Raw genomic sequence first — 22,010 nt, forward strand, 5'->3', positions numbered from 1 at the left:
CCCTTTAACCAATATCCCTCCATCTGTTTCTACGAGTTTGGTTCTTTTAGATTCCACACATAAGTGAGATCATACGTTATTTGTCTTTCCCTGTCTGACTTATTTTATTTAGCATAATGCCCTCAAGTTTCATCCATGCTGTTTGTTGCAAATGGCAGGTTGTTTTTTTAATGACTGAATAATATTCCTCTGTGTGTGTGTGCATGTGTGTGTGTATGCATGTGTGTGTGACATTTTCTTTATCCTTTCATCCACTGACGGACATTTAGATTGTTTCCATGTCTTAGGTATGGTAACTAATGTCACAATAAACATGGGAGAGCAAATATCTCTTAACACCATCTCAAAGGTATTAAGTGTGTAACAGTAAATGGGTATGGGTAAATACGATATGATTTGTTTTAGAAAATATGGTAAAAAAGCAGAAAATACATTATAAAAGAGTAACAATAGGAAATGATGAACTCTTTCCAGAGCTCAGGCTCCATTCTTCCTTGTGTTTTATTCTTAGACAGCTCAAGGCCCTTTCTTTTCCAACTGAGATACCGACCCAGCCTCTTTTCCTGACACTAGAAAGGAGTCTGATAAACAAACCGAGATTCTGATTCCTCCAATCAAGAATCTCTCTCCATGACTGAAGCTGGAGATTCATTTCTGTATTGATGGCTGAAGGAAACTGGACAAGGGTTGGGGAGTTTATCCTCATGAGCTTCTCTTCCCTGCCTACTGAAATACAGTCACTACTCTTCCTGATATTTCTAATCATCTACCTGGTCACACTATTGGGAAACAGCCTCATCATTCTTGTTACCTTGACTGACCCCATGCTGCACAGCCCCATGTACTTCTTTCTCAGGAACTTGTCCCTCTTGGAAATTGGCTTCAACCTAGTCATCGTGCCCAAGATGCTGGGGACCCTGCTTGCCTGGGACACAACCGTCTCCTTCCTTGGCTGTGCCATGCAGATGTATTTCTTCTTCTTCTTTGGAGTTGCTGAATGCGTCCTCCTGGCCACCATGGCATATGACCGCTATGTAGCCATCTGCAATCCCTTGCACTACCCAGTCATCATGAACCAGAGGACACGTGCCAAATTGGCTGTTGCATCCTGGTTTCCAGGCTTTCCCGTAGCTACTGTGCAGACCACTTGGCTCTTCAGCTTTCCATTCTGTGGCACCAACAAGGTGAACCACTTCTTCTGTGACAGCCCACCTGTGCTGAGACTGGTGTGTGCAGACACAGCAATGTTTGAGATCTATGCGATTGTTGGAACTGTGCTGGTCGTCATGATACCCTGCTTGCTGATCCTGTGTTCCTACATTCGCATTGCTGCTGCCATCCTTAAGATTCCATCAGCTAAAGGGAAGCATAAAGCCTTCTCTACCTGCTCCTCCCACCTCCTTGTTGTCTCCCTTTTCTATGTGTCATTAAGCCTCACCTACTTCCGGCCTAAATCCAATAATTCACCTGAGAGCAAAAAGCTGCTGTCATTGTCCTACACTGTTGTGACTCCCATGTTGAACCCCATCATCTATAGCCTGAGAAATAATGAGGTGAAGAATGCCCTTGGCCGGACCTTCCACAAGGCTTTCGGCCTTAGAATTTGCATCCCATAGACATTAAGAAATGAGAGTAAAGTGTACTCAATGTGGAGCAATCAGTTTCATATTTGGGATTCCTCTGCCTCCCTTGCCATCTCTGTTGGGATGAAACCCAGCTGCTGAAATGATTATTGGGAAGCTCAGAAGAGGGAAAAGAGCAGAGAAGTAGGTTGGCCCTGTTTCTACCTCCTGGAAAACTCCTCTGTTCATTGTAGGTTTACGTTATTTTTCTTATTGGTACAGCGGCACTTTGACACTTCTATGACTAACCTATTCCTGGTATTGACTTTGTTAATGTGTGCCAATGTGACAAACATGGGAGACAATATGAAACTGCTTGTAGTATGAACTTGGGAGACACAAAGTCATCTTGGCACTTTATCTTGTTTTGGACAAGTCTAACTTCATTCCATTGGAAAAAAGCCTATAATCCAGGTTTATATAATTTATTCATTTCATTTTGTATGCTTCTGAGGCAGTACTGGCTCTTAAGTTAGTTGGTGTTTCATGTGGATAGAGGAAGTGGAACAGTACTCTCCATGCATATTCCTTTATAATCCCACGGGCCTTACTCAATTCATTCCTCAGGCTATTTTTCCCAGGTAATATTACATTACAAAAAATGATACTCAATATTACCAACTCATCATCAGCAAACATTTTCCTTGTTTGGCTAACAAATAAGCCTTTGGAAACTTAAATTACTTTCAGCCTCATTGTCATTTTATATTTTTATGAAGAAATTCTACTTTAGATACTCCATTTACAGTTTTCAGATCTGTCTGTTACTTTCTGTGAGTTGTATAATTTCAATAAATATTTAATCTAGAGATTCTTTCTGTCAGTGGGTAATAATTTCAATAAGTATTTAATCTAGAGATGTCTATGTATACTGTATTCTTTAACATAGAGTATCATTACATAATAAACACAATGATTTATCATCCAATTTGATAACAGAATAATCTGATCCCACCATGCTTTTTTAAAGTTTTTGTTTTAATTCCAGTTAGTTAACATATAGTATTATATTAGTTTCAGGTGTACAATATTCAACAATTCCATACATCACCCAGTGCTCATCATAAAAAGTGCACTTCCTAATCCCCATCACCTATTTTACCCATCCTCCTGACTCCCTCCCTCTGTTAATCATCAATGTGTTCTCTATAACTAAAAGTCTGTTTCTTAGTTTGTCTCTCTCTCTCTCCCATTTCCTCTTTGCTATTTTTTATTTGCTTGTTTCTTAAACTCCACATATGAGTGAAATCATATGGTATTTGTCTTTCTGACTGACTTTTTTCACTTACCATTATTCTCTCTAGCTCTATCATGTCATTGCAAATGGCAAGATTTCATTATTTTTTATGGCTGAGTAATATCCCATTGTATATATGTACCACATCTTCTTTATCTATTCATCTATGAGTCAACACTCAGGCTGCTTCCATAGTTTGGCTATTGTAAATAATGCAGCTATACACAGGTAGGGTGCATGTATCCCTTTGAATTAGCATTTTTGTATTCTTTAAGTGCCAGTAACACTCTACTGTACTTTAAAATGTGGCATTTGAAGTTTAGTTCCTTTTCTCATTTTGACATCGTGGGCTTGCACTGATAATAATATAAGTAAATAAAGTATTGAAGTATAGAGACACCTGTGGCACTCAAAATGCTGTCAAGTAATAACTGCATCACTGTATAATTTTTAACTTATTAATACTTACTTTTTGCAAGAGTCGTTTACTCTTAGCAGCAGACCAGGCCATGTTCACACTCTTATAATTTGACAAGAGCTACAACAAGACTGACTAATTAAATTGTAACCATTTCTCTCCTATGTTCACCTGCCCTGATTCCTGGAAAATTTTTTTTCATTTTCATTGAGATATAATTGGCACATAGTATTATGGAAGTTTCAGATGTACAACATAATGACTTTACATATGTATCTTTGCAAAATAATTACCAAAGTTCAGTTACCATCCATCACCTCACGTAGTTAAATATTTTTTTCTTGTGCATCACTGTGGTTTTTAACACCCTAAATAGGGGGCATCTGGATGGTTCAGTTGGTTAAGTGTCTGACTCTTGATTTTGGCAAAGGTCATGATGTCATGGTTCATGAGATTGAGTCCCACACCTGGCTCCATGTTGTAATGGAGACTGCTTGGGATTCTTTCTCTCCCTCTCTCTCTGCCTCTCCGTTGCTCACTCATGCTCTCTGCCTTTCTCAAAATAAATAAATAAACTTAAAAAAATTTAATACCCCTAGCTGCAGATGAAGGCACCACTAATGTATGAGTTCTACATAGCTGCTCAGCTATACTGTTGTAGGATGAAAACAGCCATAATATATAAATGAACAAGCATGGCTGCGTTTCTTTTTTTTTTTTTTTTTTTACGTTTTTCTTTATTTATTTATTTATTTATTTATTTATTTATTTATTTATTTATTTTTTATTTTTTAATATATGAAATTTACTGTCAAATTGGTTTCCATACAACACCCAGTGCTCATCCCAAAAGGTGCCCTCCTCAATACCCATCACCCACCCTGCCCTCCCTCCCACCCCCCATCAACCCTCAGTTTGTTCTCAGTTTTTAACAGTCTCTAATGCTTTGGCTCTCTCCCACTCTAACCTCTTTTTTTTTTTTTTTTTTTTTTCCTTCCCCTCCCCCATGGGTTTCTGTTATGTTTCTCAGGATCCACATAAGAGTGAAACCATATGGTATCTGTCTTTCTCTGTATGGCTTATTTCACTTAGCATCACACTCTCCAGTTCCATCCACGTTGCTACAAAAGGCCATATTTCATTTTTTCTCATTGCCACGTAGTATTCCATTGTGTATATAAACCACAATTTCTTTATCCATTCATCAGTTGATGGACATTTAGGCTCTTTCCATAATTTGGCTATTGTTGAGAGTGCCGCTATAAACATTGGGGTACAGGTGCCCCTATGCATCAGTACTCCTGTATCCCTTGGATAAATTCCTAGCAGTGCTATTGCTGGGTCATAGGGTAGGTCTATTTTTAATTTTCTGAGGAACCTCCACACTGCTTTCCAGAGCGGCTGCACCAATTTGCATTCCCACCAACAGTGCAAGAGGGTTCCTGTTTCTCCACATCCTCTCCAGCATCTATAGTCTCCTGATTTCTTCATTTTGGCCACTCTGACTGGCGTGAGGTGATGTCTGAGTGTGGTTTTGATTTGTATTTCCCTGATAAGGAGCGACGTTGAACATCTTTTCATGTGCCTGTTGGCCATCCGGATGTCTTCTTTAGAGAAGTGTCTATTCATGTTTTCTGCCCATTTCTTCACTGGGTTATTTGTTTTTCTGGTGTGGAGTTTGATGAGCTCTTTATAGATTTTGGATACTAGCCCTTTGTCCGATGTGTCATTTGCAAATATCTTTTCCCATTCCGTTGGTTGCCTTTTAGTTTTGTTGGTTGTTTCCTTTGCTGTGCAGAAGCTTTTTATCTTCATAAGGTCCCAGTAATTCACTTTTGCTTCTAATTCCCTTGCCTTTGGGGATGTGCCGAGTAAGAGATTGCTACGGCTGAGGTCAGAGAGGTCTTTTCCTGCTTTCTCCTCTAAGGTTTTGATGGTTTCCTGTCTCACATTCAGGTCCTTTATCCATTTTGAGTTTATTTTTGTGAATGGTGTGAGAAAGTGGTCTAGTTTCAACCTTCTGCATGTTGCTGTCCAGTTCTCCCAGCACCATTTGTGAAAGAGACTGTCTTTTTTCCATTGGATGTTCTTTCCTGCTTTGTCAAAGATGAGTTGGCCATACGTTTGTGGGTCTAGTTCTGGGGTTTCTGTTCTATTCCATTGGTCTATGTGTCTGTTTTTATGCCAATACCATGCTGTCTTGATGATGACAGCTTTGTAGTAGAGGCTAAAGTCTGGGATTGTGATGCCTCCTGCTTTGGTCTTCTTCTTCAAAATTACTTTGGCTATTCGGGGCCTTTTGTGGTTCCATATGAATTTTAGGATTGCTTGTTCTAGTTTCGAGAAGAATGCTGGTGCAATTTTGATTGGGATTGCATTGAATGTGTAGATAGCTTTGGGTAGTATTGACATTTTGACAATATTTATTCTTCCAATCCATGAGCAGGGAATGTCTTTCCATTTCTTTATATCTTCTTCAATTACCTGCATAAGCTTTCTATAGTTTTCAGCATACAGATCTTTTACATCTTTGGTTAGATTTATTCCTAGGTATTTTATGCTTCTTGGTGCAATTGTGAATGGGATCAGTTTCTTCATTTGTCTTTCTGTTGCTTCATTGTTAGTGTATAAGAATGCAACTGACTTCTGCACATTGATTTTGTATCCTGCAACTTTGCTGAATTCATGTATCAGTTCTAGCAGACTTTTGGTGGAGTCTATCGGATTTTCCATGTATAATATCATGTCATCTGCAAAAAGCGAAAGCTTGACTTCATCTTTGCCAATTTTGATGCCTTTGATTTCCTTTTGTTGTCTGATTGCTGATGCTAGAACTTCCAGCACTATATTAAACACCAGCGGTGACAGTGGGCATCCCTGTCGTGTTCCTGATCTCAGGGAAAAAGCTCTCAGTTTTTCCCCGTTGAGGATGATGTTAGCTGTGGGCTTTTCATAAATGGCCTTTATGATCTTTAAGTATGTTCCTTCTATCCCGACTTTCTCAAGGGTTTTTATTAAGAAAGGGTGCTGGATTTTGTCAAAGGCCTTTTCTGCATCGATTGACAGGATCATATGGTTCTTCTCTTTTTTTTTGTTAATGTGATGTATCACGTTGATCGATTTGCGAATGTTGAACCAGCCCTGCATCCCAGGAATGAATCCCACTTGATCATGGTGAATAATTCTTTTTATATGCTGTTGAATTCGATTTGCTAGTATCTTATTAAGAATTTTTGCATCCATATTCATCAGGGATATTGGCCTGTAGTTCTCTTTTTTTACTGGGTCTCTGTCTGGTTTAGGAATCAAAGTAATACTGGCTTCATAGAATGAGTCTGGAAGTTTTCCTTCCCTTTCTATTTCTTGGAATAGCTTGAGAAGGATAGGTATTATCTCTGCTTTAAATGTCTGGTAGAACTCCCCTGGGAAGCCATCTGGTCCTGGACTCTTATTTGTTGGGAGATTTTTGATAACCGATTCAATTTCTTCACTGGTTATGGGTCTGTTCAAGCTTTCTATTTCCTCCTGATTGAGTTTTGGAAGCGTGTGGGTGTTTAGAAATTTGTCCATTTCTTCCAGGTTGTCCAATTTGCTGGCATATAATTTTTCATAGTATTCCCTGATAATTGTTTGTATCTCTGAGGGATTGGTTGTAATAATTCCATTTTCATTCATGATTTTATCTATTTGGGTCATCTCCCTTTTCTTTTTGAGAAGCCTGGCTAGAGGTTTGTCAATTTTGTTTATTTTTTCAAAAAACCAACTCTTGGTTTCGTTGATCTGCTCTACAGTTTTTTTAGATTCTATATTGTTTATTTCTGCTCTGATCTTTATGATTTCTCTTCTTCTGCTGGGTTTAGGCTGCCTTTGCTGTTCTGCTTCTATTTCCTTTAGGTGTGCTGTTAGATTTTGTATTTGGGATTTTTCTTGTTTCTTGAGATAGGCCTGGATTGCAATGTATTTTCCTCTCAGGACTGCCTTCGCTGCATCCCAAAGCGTTTGGATTGTTGTATTTTCATTTTCGTTTGTTTCCATATATGTTTTAATTTCTTCTCTAATTGCCTGGTTGACCCACTCATTCGTTAGTAGGGTGTTCTTTAACCTCCATGCTTTTGGAGGTTTTCCAGACTTTTTCCTGTGGTTGATTTCAAGCTTCATAGCATTGTGGTCTGAAAGTATGCATGGTATAATTTCAATTCTTGTAAACTTATGAAGGGCTGTTTTGTGACCCAGTATATGATCTATCTTGGAGAATGTTCCATGTGCACTCGAGAAGAAAGTATATTCTGTTGCTTTGGGATGCAGAGTTCTAAATATATCTGTCAAGTCCATCTGATCCAATGTATCATTCAGGGCCCTTGTTTCTTTATTGACTGTGTGTCTAGATGATCTATCCATTTCTGTAAGTGGGGTGTTAAAGTCCCCTGCAATGACCACATTCTTATCAATAAGGTTGCTTATGTTTATGAGTAATTGTTTTATATATCTAGGGGCTCGGGTATTTGGCGCATAGACATTTATAATGGTTAGCTCTTCCTGGTGGATAGACCCTGTGATTATTATATAATGCCCTTCTTCATCTCTTGTTACAGCCTTTAATTTAAAGTCTAGTTTGTCTGATATAAGTATGGCTACTCCAGCTTTCTTTTGGCTTCCAGGAGCATGATAAATAGTTCTCCATCCCCTCACTCTCAATCTAAAGGTGTCCTCAGATCTAAAATGAGTCTCTTGTAGACAGCAAATAGATGGGTCTTGTTTTTTTATCCATTCTGATACCCTATGTCTTTTAGTTGGCGCATTTAATCCATTTACATTCAGTGTTATTATAGAAAGATATGGGTTTAGAGTCATTGTGATGTCTGTATGTTTTATGCTTGTAGTGATGTCTCTGGTACTTTGTCTCACAGGATCCCCCTTAGGATCTCTTGTAGGGCTGGTTTCGTGGTGACAAATTCCTTCAGTTTTTGTTTGTTTGGGAAGACCTTTATCTCTCCTTCTATTCTAAATGACAGACTTGCTGGATAAAGGATTCTCGGCTGCATATTTTTTCTGTTTAGCACACTGTAGATATCGTGCCAAGCCTTTCTGGCCTGCCAAGTTTCAAAGGAGAGATCAGTCACGAGTCTTATAGGTCTCCCTTTATATGTGAGGGCACGTTTATCCCTTGCTGCTTTCAGAATTTTCTCTTTATCCTTGTATTTTGCCAGTTTCACTATGATATGTCGTGCAGAAGATCGATTCAAGTCACGTCTGAAGGGAGTTCTCTGTGCCTCTTGGATTTCAATGCCTTTTTCCTTCCCCAGTTCAGGGAAGTTCTCAGCTGTAATTTGTTCAAGTACCCCTTCAGCACCCTTCCCTCTCTCTTCCTCCTCTGGGATACCAATTATGCGTATATTATTTCTTTTTAGTGTATCACTTAGTTCTCTAATTTTCCCCTCATACTCCTGGATTTTTTTATCTCTCTTTCTTTCAGCTTCCTCTTTCTCCATAACTTTATCTTCTAGTTCACCTATTCTCTCCTCTGCCTCTTCAAGCCGAGCCATCGTGGATTCCATTTTGTTTTGCAATTCGTTTAAAGCGTTTTTCAACTCCTCGTGACTGTTCCTTAGTCCCTCGATCTTTGTGGCAAGAGATTCTCTGCTGTCCTGTATACTGTTTTCAAGCCCAGCGATTAATTTTATGACTATTATTCTAAATTCACTTTCTGTTATATTATTTAAATCCTTTTTGATCAGTTCATTAGCTGTTGTTATTTCCTGGAGATTCTTCTGAGGGGAATTCTTCCGTTTGGTCATTTTGGAGAGTCCCTGGCGTGGTGAGGACCTGCAGTGCACTTCCCCTGTGCTGTAGTGTATAACTGGAGTTAGTGGGCGGGGCCGCAGTCCGACCCGATGTCTGCCCCCAGCCCACTGCTGGGGCCACAGTCAGACTGGTGTGTGCCTTCTCTTCCCCTCTCCTAGGGGCGGGATTCACTGTGGGGTGGCGTGTCCCGTCTGGGCTACTTGCACACTGCCAGGCTTGTGTTGCTGGGGATCTGGCGTATTAGCTGGGGTGGGTAGGCAAGGTGCACGGGGGCTGGAGGGGCAGGCTTAGCTCGCTTCTCCTTAGGTGATCCACTTCAGGAGGAGCCCTGTGGCAGCGGGAGGGAGTCAGATCCGCTGCCGGAGGTTTGGCTCCGCAGAAGCACAGAGTTGGGTGTTTGCGCGGAGCGAGCAAGTTCTCTGGCAGGAACTGGTTCCCTTTGGGATTTTGGCTGGGGGATGGGCGGGGGAGATGGCGCTGGCGCCTTTGTTCCCCGCCAAGCTGAGCTCTGCCGTCCGGGGGCTCAGCAGCTCTCCCTCCCTTTGTCCTCCAGCCTTCCCGCTTTCCGAGCAGAGCTGTTAACTTATGACCTCCCAGACGCTAAGTCGCGCTTGCTGTCGGAACACAGTCCGTCCGGCCCCTCCGCTTTTGCCAGCCAGACTCGGGGGCTCTGCTTGGCCGGCGAGCCGCCCCTCCGCCCCGGCTCCCTCCCGCCAGTCCGTGGAGCGCGCACCGCCTCGCCGCCCTTCCTACCCTCTTCCGTGGGCCGGAGACTCCCTTCTGCTAATCCTCTGGCGGTTTTCTGGGTTCTTTAGGCAGGTGTAGGTGGAATCTAAGTGATCGGCAGGACGCGCTGTGAGCCCCGCGTCCTCCTACGCCGCCATCTTCCGGAACCCCCTAGAGTAACTTATTCTTTAGACCCTTCTTAGAAGACAGAGACCCGCAGTGCCCCGATGCGGGAGCGAGAGCTGACGGGCGGGGCGGCGCGGCCGCGTGACGTGGCGCGCTCTGGAGCGCGCGACTTGGAATGCTTTGTGAGTTCCGTCGTGCGGTCGCGCGCCCATGGCTGCGTTTCAATAAAACATTTCTGGATACTAGAATTTGATTTTCATATACTGTTCGTACATCAAGGAATATTCTTCTTCTGATTTTTTCTAGCCATTTAAAAATGTAAAAACCATTCTTAACCCATGAACTATATATAATAAAGACCAGTGGACGGTGGGATTTGCTGTAGGCTATAGTTTGCCAACATCTGGGTAAAAGCATGAACTCTGAAGTTAAAATGCCTAGGTTTTATCCTGGTTCTGCCACTTGACAGCTTGGTGATATAGGACAAGTTATTTTGCACCCCTCTTCTTCAGATTCCTCTTCTGTAAAGTGAAGATAATAATAACACCTATTTCTTCCCCTTTTTCATCATGGTTGAGAGGATTAAATGAGTTAATATATGTGAATCATTAAGGAACAATGTTGGACACATAGTAGTTTGTATAGAAATGTTAGCCATTATAAAGATCTGATTATTGGGTGGGGGAAGTGATGATGATAGTGAGAATAATAGAAATTATGACATGGGAGGGAAAACTGGAGGGAGATGAAGGGGAGGAGTTGGTAGGAGTCAAATCTTGAAAGGCCTTCCATGCCAAAGAGCTTGAACACTATTTTGTGCACAAGAGAGGTCAGTTGAATGGTTTTCAGCATAAGGACAAAATCAAGTCTGTATTTTAGAAATATTACTTGGCAGTGATGAGAAAAGTGGGTGGTAAAGGGACACAATCTATAAGATAGACACCAGTCAAAAGACCTTTGTAATTGGGCAGTTAAAAGATTATAAGACCAAAATTCAGTGCAAGGAAAACCACTTCTTAATCTCAGAATTTGAAGTCCTCCATCAAAATGGGTCAGCAGAGCAGGCATTCAGCAGAGCTGACAGATCAGAGTAAATTCATTCCTGGTCTGGACTGCATCTACTCCTGTAAGCATGCAGGCCAGCAGGGATTTGAGCTTCAAAGCTGGCCTGCTTTCCAAGATGAGTTCGTTAGGAGGTGTGGCTGTGCAGCCTGAGTTCATTAGCCCTCTCCCCAGATCTGATCCTACCTATTCACATAAGCTTTCCCTCTGGCCCCTGGGACAGACCAGTGGGTGCCTCAGTCAACTGCTCCCTAAACAGCAGTGTGCCTCATTAACAACTTTTTAATGAGGTCACAGGCTATGACTGCTCATTAATAGGCTGGTTAGCCTACAACCCCAGGGTGGAGGAGTCTGAGGATAGAAGCCAGTGAGAACAGAGCTCAGCCTGCATTAGAGCTGCCTCAGAGCAGAGACTCCTAGGCTTTCACTCTCAGGCCTCCAGGGTCTCTTGGAGCTCTCCGAGACTGATTCTGCAGCTAGAAGTCAGGAGGGGCCAAGGCCTGAGAGGGGAGGAATTACAACAGAGTCCAGTGATCTCAGACTTGGGCCAGAGATTCTTGAGGAAATCAAATGCTTTTCAGGTTCTCTTTGATGCTTGCGTAAATGGAATATTGCCCTTGGAATTTTTGTTGTCTTGCTTTCCATAACCACGAATTTCCATGCTATTCTCCACACACACGTCCAAGTGCAGATTCTTTTGTATTATTTCTCAAGTCCTTTTGAACTCTACTTGTCCTGGGAGTTCAGAGGTTGGCCCTCTTCTTCCGTCTTCCTTGTGTACTATCTCAGAGATCCCATCCATTGCCAGGGTTTCAACAAATCCTGTGGAGATGAAGCCTCCTTGTGGAGATTAAATTTGGGTATTGGCTTCTATCTCCCACCAGGATTATTCCTAGAGCCTCCTAGCTGATCTCCCAGCCTCCAGTGATACTGCAGACTTACATATGCACCTCATTCTAATCCCTCCTCCTTACCGTCTCGTCTCTAGAGTTCTTTCTAAGTGTGCTTGTGAAAATCTGTCATTTTCGTGCTTAAAATCCTTATAATCCACCCTCATCTTCAAAATAAAATGAATGTTCTTCTATAATATGAGCCCCTTTATACATCAGCTCTGGCTTTATTTTTCCAATTTCAGTTATTACCATACTTCAACCATATCGTTGAATGAATAGTCAACTCTTGCCCTCCTGAACTATTTTCTTTCCCCGTACACCATGCATTTCCACTTTCTCTAAAGTTAGTCTTTTTTATTCCCCTCAACAATTAGCATTTTGAAAAACCTGGGTTCAAATTTTGTGTCTGCTGTTTACCAGCTATGTATGTTTATGCAAATTATTCTCTATCTCTAGCCCTCAGTTTCCTTGTCTTTGAATGAGGTGATAATACCCAACTCATGGAATTGATAAGATGAAAATTTGAACAATGAAACCTGCCATGAAAGTGTTAAAACTAATCATGCTCTGGCAGCAGAGGCACCAAGCAAATAGCCACTTCCACTTGTAAAACTTTGTGAGTCTATTCTTTATTATTTCTTGCAGTTTGAAGTAAGATTGTCAGTTATGCAGCATTCTCAATTAGTTTGCTACTAATTGTAACACAGGGAAATCATTAGGTTCTCTCCATTTCCCAGAGAGCGGGGTAAAGAAAGGAATTAGCATGTAATAACTGTCAAATATGAGTTACCTATTTATAAATTAAGTATCATTTACTCTTCACAGGTATTATCAGGAAGTACAGACTAGAACAACAACAACAAAAAACCAATAAGTGTCAGAGCTTATGTTTGAATCCAGGTCTACCTGAACCCAAAATGTCATGTTCTTGTCAGTATAGCATGTGCCTTCTCCAAAATATAAAGGCAGAAACTATAAAAAAGTTAGGAGAAAAAGCTGTCTCTCAAAAATAAATAAATACTAAAAAAAATTTTTTTTAAGTAGACAAGTACACAAAAAGTTGTAGAACAAAAAGTGCCGTACAAAGTGCTGCACTATGTCATAATTCTGCACTTTGATAAACACTGTCATGGAAATATTCAACCCGTCTCCTAATCCTGCTCATTCTTTCTTGGCAAAATTCTTACTTAAACCTTGGCTCAACTGCTATGTTCATTGTCCCTGTCATTACATACCACAAGCCAGGCTCTTATTTCTAAACTATTATTATAAGAGCCTCCTCACTGATCTCATTTCTTCCATGCTCCCTTCCCAATCCTCCTTAACCTCACTGCTAAGTACAGGATTTACAGGGATGAGCAAAAGACAGTCTTTGCCCTTGGGGTCATTATAGTCCAATGGACAGGAGAGATATATTTTTTAATGTTTTTACTTATTTTTGAGACAGAGACAGAGCATGAGCAGGGGAGGGGCAGAGAGAGAGGGAGACACAGAATCTTAAACAGGCTCCAGGCTTTGAGCTGTCAGCACAGAGCCTGACGCGGGCCTCGAACTCACGGACTGTGAGATCATGACCTGAGATGAAGTCGGATGCCCAACTGACTGAGCCACCCAGGCACCCCTGGACAGGAGAGATATTAAACAAAGAACTGCACAAATAAATATGTAATTACAAGTTGATATCATTGCTATGAAGGAAAAGAACCTAGTGCTCTGAGAAAGAATAAAAGGAAGGAGTCTTAATTTGCATTTGGACTAGAGAAGACCTCATCAAGGAAGTGACATGTTTTCTAAAGTTTTTATTTTAATTCCAGACAGTTAACATATAGTGTAAAATTACATTCTGGTGTACAATATAGTAATTTGACACTTCCATACAACACCCAGTGCTCATCACAAATGCACTCCTTAATCCTCATCACCTATTTAACCCATCCCCCCTCCACCTCCCCCTGGTAGCCGTCAATATGTTCTCTATAGTTAGGAGTCTGTTTCTTGGTTGGCCTCTCCCTTTTTTTCCCTTTGCTCATTTATCTCTTAAATTCCACATATGAATGAAATCGTGCTCTTTGGCTTTCTCTGACAGACCTATTCTGCTTAGAATCATACTCTCTAGCTCAATCCATGTCATTGCAAATGGCAAGATTTCATTCTTTTTTATAGCTGAGTATTTTTCCATTGTATGTACATAAATGTACATATGTATATATGTATATATGTGTATTTTATATATATATTTTTCCCTCATATCTAGGATAAGGGTTTGCTTTAGGGCTAGGATAAGGATTGGGGTTAAGATTAGTGCCAGTATGAGGGTATGGACCTATTATCCTGCAGCTTAGAGACATCTCCAGAGGGATAAATTTAAGGCGAGGTTATGGTTAGGATGAAGGATTAGGGTTAAGGGTTAGTGGTTAGCTGTTAGTGGTTAGTGGTTAGTGGATTAGGTTTTTGATTAGAAGAATACTCTCTACCTCCATCCATGTTGTTGCACATGGCAAGATTTCCTTCTTCTCGAGGGAGTGATATTTAAAGTGGTATCAGAAGAGTGTGTAGGAGTTAGTTATAAAGAGGAATAATATACAAATCAAAAGGATTTGTATATACAAAGATCTAAGTCAGTAACTGCAGAAATGGTGTTGGTAGCAGTATTAGTAGTAATGTTAGTCATCATGTAGTCAAGTGGCATACTCCTTCCCTTCTTTGATGGCAACCTTCAAGGCCCAGGTCAAATAGCATCTTAATGGAACATTGCCATATACGACATTTGTCATGGCTTAGCATGTTTTCTACACTTTATCTCATTTTCTTCTTACAACAGGTACTGGGCATCTCATGCATATGAAAATGACACGCAGAATAATTTTTTCCAGGTCACAAGGTTAGGAAGCAGTGAAAGAAACCAGAATGTTAGTTTTGTTTAGATATTTGTTTCAAATATCTCTTTTCTATTAAAAAAAAACCCCAAATACTTTCACGTGATAAAAATTCAAGCATATTCCTTCCTTTTGGAGGTGGAGATAAATTTCTCTTCCTTGTATGTGGGTTGGACTTAGCAACCCACATTGAAGGAATAGAATGTGGAAAGGGGATAGTGAAAAGTCATGTTTATATCCTGTACATCCTGATATGATGTGATGAGAAAGGCACTTCACTCTCTGGTATTATTTCCGCCTCTCCAAACCAAACGAAACGAAACCAAAAATCCCATGTAATCATGAAAACACAAGATCTAAGAACATCACAGATTAGAGAAAAGTGAGGATATATAACAACTAAATGCAATTCAGTTGCATGGAATGAATCCTGGTAAAGAAGAGAAACATTTGTGGGAAAACTGATCAAATTCAAATAAGGCCTGTAGTCTACTTAATAGTATTGTAGCAATGTTAATTTTTTAAGTTCTGAGCAATGAACCAGGGTCATGTAAGATATTAAAACTAGGGAAACCTGCATGGAGTGTAAAAAGGAATTCTTACTATCTTGGCAACTCTTTTATAAATCTAAAATTATTTCAAAATTAAAAATGTTTTAAGTCAAAAATTCAACCAATATAAAATTATATACAATCAAAAGTAGATATCTGTCTCAATACTGACCTCTGGTACCCTATTTCCCTGCCCAGAGGTAACTCATCAATTTTCTATATATCTTTACAGAAAATTTCTAATAATAAATTTTATTTACATATTTGAGATTTTCTTTTTTTATTCTTTTAGTGTTTATTTTTGAGAGAGAGAGAGAGAGAGAGACAGAGCGTGAGTGGGAGAGGGGCAGAGAGAGAGAGAGAGGGAGACACAATCTGAAACAGGCTGCAGGCTCTGAGTTATCAGCACAGAGCCTGATGCGGGACTCAAACTTGGGAACTTGGGAATGGTGAGATTATGACCTGAGCCGAAATAGGACGCTTAACTGACTGAGCCATCCAGGTGCCCGTTGAGATTTTCTTTTATAAAATATATGCAGTTGTACGATATGTATATGATGTTTTTTACATTGATACTTTAAAAAATTGCAAAACATCGGCAGTCTGGCTGGTTCAGTTGGTGGAGCCTCAACTCTTGATCTTGGAGTTGTGGGTTTGAGCCTCACAATTGGGTGTAAAGATTGGATAAAAATAAAATCTTTAAAAATAAAAATTGCTGAGTGTAACAAACTGGAGAGATCTAGTGCTAGGATTAAATTTAAGTTACTCTGACTTCAAATTTAGTGCTTTATTCTACAAAATCCTACGTCCCCTAGCCAGGATGCTTTTGTGTGTTTGTTTTGTTTTGTTTTGTTTTCTTGAAAGTTTTCCTGTAGGCATCTGAAATTCATCATGGTCTCAAAGGACAATAGATTTAAGAAAGGTCAGGCACCCTTGTGGGAGGGTAGAAAGAGCAGCTAAGGTGAGCCCAATAATTCCTGGGGGGAATATGCAAGTGCCAGCCCTTCACCTGGTCCTGAGTATAAAAGAGACATAGCTGGGAATAACTCTCCTGTCAGGACCGAATGCATGGCCAACCCATGTTTGCTCACAGATATGTTCACTCATGCCTGAAGGCAGCAGGGACCTGACTTTGAGTCCAGACAGTAATGGCTCATCCAGAATAGAAAGTAAGACTTCCCTGGTGCCTCTTTTGGCTCTTCTGACAACAGAGCCAGAGTTTTTCCAATACTCTAGGGCAGGCATGAAGCAAGCATGGGTGTCAGGCAGAGCTGAACAAGGCAGATATCCCTATTAGGCACAGGTAAGGCTTCTACCAATGGTCAGATTAGCCCGGGACTCTTCTCCAAGTTCAGGTGCTCAACTGGACCAGGTTTGGCAGGATTTGGGGGGACACCTCATTTTATTCTTGTGTCCACACTGGGAAGATCTCATAAGTTCCTCTCTTTCTATGTCATGAGATCTGAGACCACAAAAAGATTGAGATTACTAGTTTTTTTCCCAGTTCTATCCTCTAAAGCTTTCTGACCCAGCCTTGCAGCCTCCACAGGACATAAACTTCCTCCAAGTTTGACTTTCCTCTGATTACTTGGGGAAGACTTGCCTCAGTGGGACATTCATGAGGCAGAGCACATCAGAGCATGCTACTTCTTTAGGGCAATTTTATGGGTGCAAAAGGCCTTGAAGAGTGGGCTCCTACTCCTGGGATAGTCAGGCTAATGATTAGCAGAAGGATGATCCTGCAGAAGTTCTGGAGGGACTTGGAAGGAGCCTGTAGGCCAGCCGTGACCACCAGATTGTGTGATGTCTCTCAGTCTTAGGCCAGGTTGTCATCTCTTCTTCCCTGGTACTTTCCAGAAGTTCTGTGGGAACCCAGTGGGCCCTTTCATCTCTCCTCCCTCTTCCTTTCTAATCCTTCTCACCAGCACCAAACATTATACTTTGTCCTGAAATGGAGCTTCTAATGAAAGTGGAGTTCTGACTAAAGGGAGGGCAGTCACTGAGAAAAGTAGGAATTTCAATGATGAATGGAAACTCCAGAGAGAATAAACTTTGTCAAATTCGTATTTTCATTCATCCAGTCATCTCAAATCACATATCTGGCTAAACCCTGGGCTTCCTCCTGTAATGATGACCGAGGCAGTTAATTTTTTGAAGGAGTTTACAGATCAAGATGCAAAGAGGTAATTATAATATCTGAACAATTGAAATATTTTTAAAGATATAGGAAAGAGAGAAGATGACTAGTATCATGTTTTCACTCATATGTGGATCTTGAGAAATTTAACAGAAGATCATGGGGGGAAGGGAAGGGGAAAAAATAGTTACAAACAGAGAGGGAGCGAGGCAAACCATAAGAGACTCTTAAATACAGAGAATAAACTGAGGGTGGCTGGGGTGTGGGGGAGAGGGGACAATGGGTGATGGGCATTGAAAAGGGCATTTGTAGGGATGAGCACTGGGTGTTGTGTGTAAGCGGTGAACCACGGGAATCTACCCCCAAAACCAAGAGCACATTTTACACACTGTATGTTAGCCAAATTGACAATAAGTAATAGATAAATAAATAAATAAATAAATAGGAACGATAATGATGGCCTTGAAATCATAGCTGTAAGAAGAAAATGAGAGAATGAATATAAAGCACAAAGCATAAATCTCTTATATATTCAGTCGGTATTTCCAGCCTCATCATGAGTATGATTATCAACACTTTCACTTGTAATATTTTTATTGCTATTATATAGCAAATGTAGCTAGCCTACTGTAGAAGATTTAGAAATCCAGGAAAATAAAAATAAAATAAATCCCCACTTTTACCATTTGAAGTGGACCAGTTTTTAATTTTGCATGTACCCTTTCAGCCTTTCTACAAGAATATATTTCCAAAATTAGAAATTTATCATATGTGTGCAGTGTTAGCATCTTATTTTTTCATGATGGTTGGCCCTGCACAAACTTACATGTAAAATCGTTGCCTCCATCTCTTCTACCAGAGGAGTTCTTGCATCAAAGTGTATGAGCAGTAAAAGATCCTCACACAAGTATGCCAAATTGATTTTTAGAGAGATTATACTAATTATAAAGCCCTAAACAAAATAAGATATGGTTTACTACACCACCCCTGACTAGCACTGAATATCATGTTTTTAAATATTTCAAAGATGATGAAGAAATTGAATTTATATGTTAATTTTCAATTTTATTACTAGCAAAATAGAGCAATTTTTATATGCTTACTGGCCATTGGCACTTTTTGGTGAAATAAATTTTTGTGTCTTCTATTTCTCTTTTGGGGAGATCATGTCTTTTAAAAATTTACTTATATGGCTAATTATTTATCAATTAGACAAATGCTTTTTATTATTTGTTGCTGTTATTGCAAATATTTTCCCATTTTTCATCTTTCCCTTTTTTATGGGTTGTTTTGTGTTATATGTATTTTATTCTTTATTATATTCAAATGTTCTTAAATAAAAACCAATATATTTCACTGTAGATAGGATAAAAAATATAAAATACAAAGAAGAAATTTAAAGCGCTTGTAATTGCACCACTAACATATTAACAAAGGAATAGAACTGAAGGTTTCTATATGGATATATATGCATGTATATTTGTATTATGTATGTGTGTGTGTATATATATATACATTTTGAAATAAATGTCTTACATTGAGTATGCTATTTTGTAGCCTAATTTATCAACTTAGCAAAACATATTGAATATTTTCACATGCCATTTGATATTCTTATAACATACTTTTAAATTACTTCATAGCATTCTGTAGTATAGATGTAATACAATTTATTTCACTGATCTATTTTTATATATCTAGAATACTCTTTACTGTTTCTTTGTTTTAAGTTCTCTATTGTAAATAAAACTGAGAGGAGCATTCTGATAGATAAAATTTGCACATAATCTTAATCTAAAATTGTAGACATGGAATTGCCAGTTCAAAGAGACTATAAACATACAGTGAAATCCGCTTATCATCTGGACCTACAGTGTTCAAATGTTTATATTCTTTCACTTTTACCCAAAATAAATATATAATATTTTAAATATTTAAGAAAAATAATCTCTTCTTTTTTAATTGTATTTGATTTCTGATGACTTTGAACCTTCTTTACGGGTTTTTTGGCATTTGATTTCTGGTGATGTGAATTGAATGATTATAACTTTACTTAATTTTCTCTTAGATAATCTGCAACAATCTCTTGAAATTTGTCTTCTAGATATTGTCTTCATTTGGTATTTGTCTTTAATTTCTCAGTTAGGCTTTTAATGTTCAAACATTTAATTTTATATTTTCAAATCAGTGGATCTTACCTTTTTTAGATTCTGTTTTAGAGTTTATGCTGAGAAAGACCTTCAGAAAGCTAAAGTAAATATTAACATACATTTTTTTTCAAATTCAACTATAACTTTGTATTTACATTTAAATCATCCATACTGGATGTATTTTGTTGTATTGTTTAAGGTGAGAATGTAACATTTATTTTCCCCTCAAGTTGCCCCAGAGCTGTTCACTGAATTCCTTTTATATATGCACTGCTCCTAGGATTCATTTTGTTTCAATTATTTGCCTAACGTACAATTCTTCGAAGCATGCACAAGTAAACATATTAAAGTATTTTAAAATTATGAGAGAATACAACAAAATATTGTGAGATAGTATTAACATGTGTTTTAATATCTAATGGTATATATATTCTTGCTCTACTTAATGTTTTTGGAACCACATTAAATTTACTATTAATTTGTTGGTGATTGACATCTTTATAATACTACTTGTTTCTTCATAAAGACAATATGGCATTCAATTTGTCCAAGACATTTTTCCAATTATATCAGTTCATTACATTCCATAAGAGCATGTCTATTTTTAAAATGCTTATTCTAATGTACTTTGAATTTTAATGATACACTGAAACTTTTTTTTAGTTAGCATTTGTTTTCATGAATACTGGAAAACCACTTATTTGATATATTAGTACTATGACTAGTCAACCAGCTGAATTTTTAATATTGATAGTTTTTCATCTTCCTCTATAATAATGTTATCTTTTTCTTTCCAATATTTATTTCTTATTTATTTTCCTAGTCTTATTGCATTGGCCCAAATTCCAAAACTTATTGTGAAACCAAGCTGGGAATCTTCAGAAGGACTTCGGGAGATCTGAGGCTTCCTCCAAAATACATTCAATATTATATATTTTTTGAAGGACAGAGATTCCATAGTTTTTGTCAGAATCTCAAAAGGTTGCATCATCCTCCAAATTTAAGAATCTCTGCTCTAATGTTTTACTTGTAAGTGTAGTGTTGTCTATTATTTCTACATAGATATCCAGATTGTATTGAGAAAGTAGTTTGGGTTATAGAGGAAAAATGAAACCCTGGGGAACTTAACTACCATGACCTTCCTTGGGTTCTGAGATATCTAGCTGGTCCAACTTCTCTCCATCTTTCAGAATCTTCTTTTGTTTCTTTCTCATATAACGTCTAGGGGTTTTAGTGACACTTAGTGGAAAGAATAAGGAAAAATATATCTCCCCTCTCTTCCTAGAAAGAGTTCTCTGATTTATTTTTTTCCTTTGCAGTTGTGCTAACATTTTTGTTTGGTTGTGATTTATAGGGGTCTTTAAAATTCATTTTGCTTTATTTTTATCATTTTCTAGTCAGTTACTTAACAGAATTTTCCCCTATCTTCAAATTAAAAAAAAAAAAAACTTTCACTAATATAAAGAAATGTTTGTGTAAATCTTTTAAAATTTATTTTGTTTTGTGCTTAGGGGTTCTTTCAGTTCAAAGTCATGCCTTCCTTTAGCTCAGAGATATTTATTCTTCCCCTGGTACTTCTCTGAGTATTATCTCTCTTTCCTTTTTGTCATGCCATTCTGAAATGCCTAGCAAGTTGATTGTATTTCCTGTATTTTCCTTTATTATTACTCTCATTATTTTCATATTTTCAAAATTTTTCTCAGTGATGTGGGCATGATTTCTCAAACTTATATTCTAATTCATCACTTCAGTTTTCTTAAGTTTCTAGCACTCCACTCCACAACCTTTTAATTTGATAATCATGGTTTGCCATTCTCATCCCCACTCTGCCCCAACCACCATGGTCTTTTCTGACCTAAGGCTGTTATTTTTAATGACTGCTTATTCAATATTCAATATTTTATGGGGCTTTGTTGAGAGTACATATTGAAAACAATCAACATGTCTTTAGTTTCGTTCAGACTCTTTCTTGAGAAAGGGAACAACTGTTCTCATGTCTCGGATTTATTCCACTAATTTGAATTGTGTCTTCATACCTCTCATGACTTTCTCTACTTATTCTGAAAAGCACAGGGCTGGGTTGTACTGAATGACAGTAGGAGTCTCTAATTAAGATTCTTTGTTTGTGGCATCAATGATCTTTTTATTATTATTAATTTTTGAAACTTGTATTTGGTTTTTCTGAAGTTGATCTCAAAACTGTAGACATTGCTTCATTTAATTTTTAGTGCTTCAGAGAAATCTTAGATCAGTCTGATCATTATTCTTTGGCAAGAATGACTTTCTCTTCCTTCATGGATGTTTTGGAGTTTTAAATACAACCTTCAAATTCAAATTACTATTACCTGACTAATATTGAGCTTCAGTAGTTTGTCTATTGCTTAAAAATGGATTGTATATGAAATCGGAG

At 38.6% G+C, this 22,010-nt stretch overlaps 1 protein-coding gene across 1 annotated transcript; it reads left to right on the forward strand.

Annotated features, from left to right (window-relative positions):
• Positions 1–653: 653 nt before the first annotated feature.
• Positions 654–1,616, forward strand: LOC122201414 (olfactory receptor 10A5). The gene has a single exon (XM_042907276.1). The coding sequence runs from the start codon at positions 663–665 to the stop codon at positions 1,614–1,616; it is 954 nt and encodes a 317-aa protein (XP_042763210.1). The 5' UTR covers positions 654–662.
• The last annotated feature ends 20,394 nt before the right edge of the window (positions 1,617–22,010 follow it).

This window comes from Panthera leo, chromosome D1 (assembly GCF_018350215.1).
Source record: "Panthera leo isolate Ple1 chromosome D1, P.leo_Ple1_pat1.1, whole genome shotgun sequence".
Lineage (NCBI taxonomy): Eukaryota > Metazoa > Chordata > Mammalia > Carnivora > Felidae > Panthera > Panthera leo.